This window comes from Loxodonta africana, chromosome 2 (genome assembly GCF_030014295.1).
Source record: "Loxodonta africana isolate mLoxAfr1 chromosome 2, mLoxAfr1.hap2, whole genome shotgun sequence".
Classification (NCBI taxonomy): domain Eukaryota; kingdom Metazoa; phylum Chordata; class Mammalia; order Proboscidea; family Elephantidae; genus Loxodonta; species Loxodonta africana.
The window spans coordinates 148,529,001-148,534,019 of NC_087343.1; the positions used below are offsets into that span (position 1 = coordinate 148,529,001).

The following is a 5,019-nucleotide window of genomic DNA, read 5'->3' on the forward strand; positions in this document are numbered from 1 at the left end:
GCATACTGCCTCACTTTAATTCCCATCTAGCCCTCTTTGTAACCAAGGAGCATTGTGGTTAGCTGAGTTACTGTGCCAGCGGGAGGAGTTTGACTGCATTTCCAAAGACCAAGCTAAAATGTTCCGTGAAGTTTTCAGAGTTCGCACCATTGGGGCCTCGCTGGTGTTAACTTTGGAAGGCATGGTTAATCAAGCCCAGGGCCAGCTCCCAGAGTGAAAAGCTGTTTACTCCCTGTCTCCACTGCTTCAGGGATAGGAGCCAGGAGGGCATCTTGGGCAGTGGCTGAGAAGTGGGTGGTGGTGGGAGGCCTGCGCTGAAACTCTGGAACCCTGGCACATCTCTTCTCCAGACTGAGCACGGGCCTCTGGAGCCCTTAGGTTGCAGAGCATCTGACAACGCCAACAAATGGTTTGCAGAACTGCATGCCTGTCTGCATTTTGCCAGGGGCGAGAGTCTCTAATCGAGATGATCGAGTGACAACCCCCCCCATCCCCACCCCATGGTTTAAAATGACTAGATAACCTGCAAAATCTTTTTTAGTCTAAGCCCTGGTGGTTTGATGGTTAAGAGCTTGGCTGCTAAGCAAAAGGTCAGCATTTCGAATCCACCAACCTCTCCTTGGAAACCCTGTGGGGCAGTTCTGTCTGTCCTCTAGGGTGGCTATGAGTCAGAATTGATTCAACCTCAACAGGTTGGGTTTTTTTGGTGTTTCTTTAAGATCTAGTGCCCCACTAAGCCAGGTGACTTCTGAAACTATTTTAAACAGTCAAAGGAAGACTCTAGAACTAGGTTGACTCTGAAAATTCTCAAGGTTATCACAAACTTTCCTATACCCCCTTGGGGATCTTTAAAACCCTCTCCCCCACTTGGGTTTATTTATCCATTTCTTTCCTGCTGGGTTCTCCAGATCTGGCCCTCAGCCTAACCTGAGAAGTGCTGAGAGGCAGATCCTCAGCCCCTTCCTTGACCAGATGCTTCTGGTCAAGCAGTGGCTCTTCTGAGTCTTCAGCTCCAGGGAGGCTCTGAGAGCAAAGGGGAGGACCCCGGGTGGAAGGAACTGACCGATGGGCGGGTCTCAGTGGAGCCCTGTTACCAGGGGTGTCATCAGCAGGTCAGGCAGCAGTTCCCCCTTGAGACCGCCCTGAGGAAAACTTCCCAGAGCATGGAACTTGACAGTTGGGGAAAAGCCGAAGAGGAGGAAAAATCTATTATCAAACCGACCCGGGCCACAGTGCGGGGGTGAGGAGATATGGGGGGGGGGGCGGGGGGCGGGGAGGCAGGTCGAGCTGCGGCCTCTGCTTGCTCAGGATCGCCCTGCCCTTACCTCTTCTTCCGATGTGGCGCAACCAATGACCAGAACATTCTCAGCACTGGGCCTAATGAGATTTTATTGTAGAAACGCGGCCCCTGGAGATACGGGGCCAGGTTCTCTGACTCCCTGGCGCTGCAGGTACGACCTTGCGCCCCTCCACCGCTCTCTCCCGCCCCTCCGCCCGTGCTCGCAGAGGAAACTGGGTCCTAGGACCGTGGCGGGACGCACTGTAAACGCGCGTTCTGTCACTTCCCGGCGGGACGCAGCGCTCGAGGACCATCATTTCATAGTCCAGCCGAGTTCACCCTCGGGTCCTAATGGGGTTTTCAGGGCCACAGAGTGAGAGGTGAGGTAGCAGCCGCGGGGAGAGGGCCTACAGGGTCAGGGAGTCTAAACTGGCAGCTCCAGACTAGTGCGCTCGCCATACCTCCTCCTTCCGCGTGCGAAGTGAGAAAGTCGGGAGGTGGGACGGAAAGCTTCTCCGCTCCCGCGGACGCATCGTCTTTCAGGAAGTCCTTCTCCTCGGCTGGACTCACTGTCCAGGGGAAGAAAGATTCGGCCAGGGGATCAGAGCCTTGGTATCCCCGGGTACTGGAATCGGGACACACGCTGCCTCCCAACAGCTCCGTTTCCCTTTGCCCCCGGGGCGCCGCTTGAGGTCTGGAAGGGTCTTTGGGTCGGGGCGGCCAGCGCCCCCCAGCGTCAGGCCCGCCTTGCCCCGCTCACACCTGAACAGGGCGCCTGGCGGCCCCGGCTGAGTCAGCCGCTACACCGGCCGCGTTTTCCAGGGCGCGCGGGCTTCGCGCAGCGAGCGATCGTGGGGCAGCGCAGCAAAGGCCGAGTGGCGCAGCTGGCAGCCGATGAAAAGGACGACGAGCGCCACGGAGAGCAGCAGCAGGAAGAATAGCAGCAGGTAGGTAGGCAGGTCGGGCTTTGTGGCCGGTCCGTCCCGCATCCCGCGCGCCGTGGCCAGCTCCAGCGGCAAAGCACCCTCTGCCTTGACCGTGGCTCCAGGGGCCAGCACACCGCCTACTGCCACCTCCGGGCCGCCTGTGGCGTTGAACACGTCGCCGTACATGGCCCACAGGTCCTGCTGACCCCGGCCAGACCGCCTCACTTCGCCTTGCGCGGGCTGGCGCCGCTCGGCACCGCCATTGCGCGCCCCTCCTGTCTACTGCGCTCAACTCACCGCGAGTCGGTGCCTTCTGGTCAGCCAAAGGCGCAGAGACCCTGCAACGCGTCTGCTCACTTGCCCCCTCGCTCAGCTGCCTTCTCCGCGGGGCGGCGGATCCCAGGGCTCGAAGCTGTACGGCTCCCCGCTCGCGTCCCTCGTGTTTTCCCCGTTTCTAGCTGTCGCCACCCGAGGTACGAATCACTGACCGCTTCCGCAGTTTTACAGCCGCCGTCTCAGCTCGGATTCCCAGCACCGGTGAGCTCCAGGTTTTGGGGTGCCTCTGGGCTGCGGCGACGGCTGCGAGAGGTGCTTGGTGAGTGCGGGAGCAGCTTGGGGTCCCTGCTTAGACGCAAAGTCCACGAGGGCAGGTGGCCCGGAGTCCTCCGCGTCCTTCACGGCTGCAGCTACTGCCTAGCCTCATGCAGTCCTGCAGCCTCGGGTCGCTGTCGAGACACCCGGTGCGCCGCAAGACTGTCGCCACTAGCTCTGGCTGCTGAGCTCCTGTCTTTTAAGAAGGAGTCTGAACTCTGAGGCTGCTCCGAGTGCGATCAGGTACTGGACGGGGGCGGGGGGGGGGGTCGAGGGGGCGGGGCTGGCGACGTCTCCCTACCCTGCCCCCCCGGGGGAGCTGCTGTAAACCAATGAGGGCGAGGGAAGACAGGGCCGTGACTGTCCCCAGCCGACCGCGCATCACCCACGGACAGAGGGAGAGAGGAAGGGAGGAGGAGAGAGACAGGGACAGAGGGAGGGAGGGAGAGGGGAAGAGAGAGAGCAGCAAAGGGTCACAGAAAGACTGACAAAAGAGAGACAGAGCTAGAGACCTATGAACGGAGACACTGGCAAAACAGACAGTTGTGGACAGCAAACTGACTCGAGACCACCTAAGCTGCGAAGTCCGTCATTCTCTTCGACACACTTCAGCTTTTCAACAGCCACCTCCCTGTAGCCATAGTCGGGAAGGATTGTAGTCTCCCAGCCTGTTCTGCTTGGGCTCAGAGTGCAAGAGCAGACCATGATGCTGGCAATGCCCCACGTGCTCCTGGCAGCTCTGGCAAAACAAAGGCTTGGTGACCAGGACAGAGGTGGGCAGTCATCTGGACTGAAGGGGGGGGTCCTTTTTTCCAGAAGTCCAAACTCCTGACCTCCTCTGAGAAGTCTTCCAAGCCCCCCAGTCCTCCCTCACCCTCACCCACATCCCCAGGCTAGAATAGGAACTACTGCTCTGGGCACCCACAGCCCTTGCACTTGCCCTCAAGAAGCACTTCCCATCCTTGACTGTCATTGCCTGGCAGGGCCAGAACTAGGGTGAGATAAGTGAGACACCTACAATGCAAACTTGAAGGAAACACTTGCTCTCGGGCTGCTGCAAGTGCAGGGTCAGGAGTGAGTGCCTCCTTCAATTTTGCACCATAGGTTCTTCATTCCCTTACCCTAGTCCTGGCTCTGTGGCCTGGTCACTTATCTGAGACCCCCACAGGGTCAGCCAGGTTCACATCTGTGTCTCTCTCCTTTCCTCATTTCCCCATCGTAGGGTGCAGTGCATGTGAGAGCTTGGTAAGCACTGACTGAATGAACTGGTCAATGAACGCCACATACCTGACCTCCAACATAACAAGAACAGCCAAAGTATACAAGGCTTATCTTGGCCAGAGCTCATGCCCACAAATCCCTACCCAGCCCAGCAGAAACACCTCTGTGAGCTCGGTGTCTGACTTGAAATTGTGGTTCCAAGTCCTGACTTTGCAGAGCGACTGCTGAGTGAGGGGCAAAAATGCTCAGGCAGGCCCTCTTCAGTGTTTTCCTTAGTCCCATCGATAGGCCTATGGGGGACCTCCCTGGGCCAGGAGGAGGCTGCACATGCAGGCATGAGGTGGAGAGGGCAGGACCTGCAGGACTCAGCGCTGCCCTGTCTATACAGTCACTCTAAACAGACCCTGCCTTAGCCTCTGAGCAGCTGCCCACTGAGCTCTAAGGGGCACAGGACCCTGGCCCTTAAGCTAGTCTGCTGCTTAGGCTAACACCTTCTTTCCAGATGGGAAAGCTGGCTGAGAGAGGGGTGAGGGCTTCTCCATGTTAGCACAGGACAGCCACCACTTAGCAGTGATGCAGCAGCAGCAATAACAGTGAGATGGGCAGCCGAGGGGCAGGGAGTTCCTTACTCTGTAGGCCTGACCTATTGTGGACAGGAAAATGAGCAGCCAGCAGGCTCCTAGGGGATATTATGTGAAGCCAGAATAGGCCCCCTCCCGGTTCTTCAGCCATGTTTAGCACCTGGTTCGGATGGAGCAGGTTTTATCCAGGTGATGCCCCTGTTGTCACTCACTTCCTGGGTCCCTGGGACTTGAATGCAGGCTTGAACAGCTCAGTTTGGGGTTTGGCTTGGAATTTCCCTTTTGGGTCTGTGTGGGGAGCAACATGGCCCTGCTTTTCCATCTCCTCTCAGCTCCACTCAGGCGCAGTTGGGAAGTCCTAAGTGGAATTTGGGGCGAGTCCCAGCACTTTGGGTTGTAAAATGAGAGGTTACTGTCAGTG

At 58.1% G+C, this 5,019-nt stretch overlaps 1 protein-coding gene across 1 annotated transcript; it reads right to left on the reverse strand.

Annotated features, from left to right (window-relative positions):
• Positions 1 to 2,079: 2,079 nt before the first annotated feature.
• Positions 2,080 to 2,391, reverse strand: SMIM32 (small integral membrane protein 32). The gene has a single exon (XM_064279766.1). It carries the CDS (start codon positions 2,389 to 2,391, stop codon positions 2,080 to 2,082), a length of 312 nt encoding a protein of 103 aa, XP_064135836.1.
• Positions 2,392 to 5,019: the final 2,628 nt, after the last annotated feature.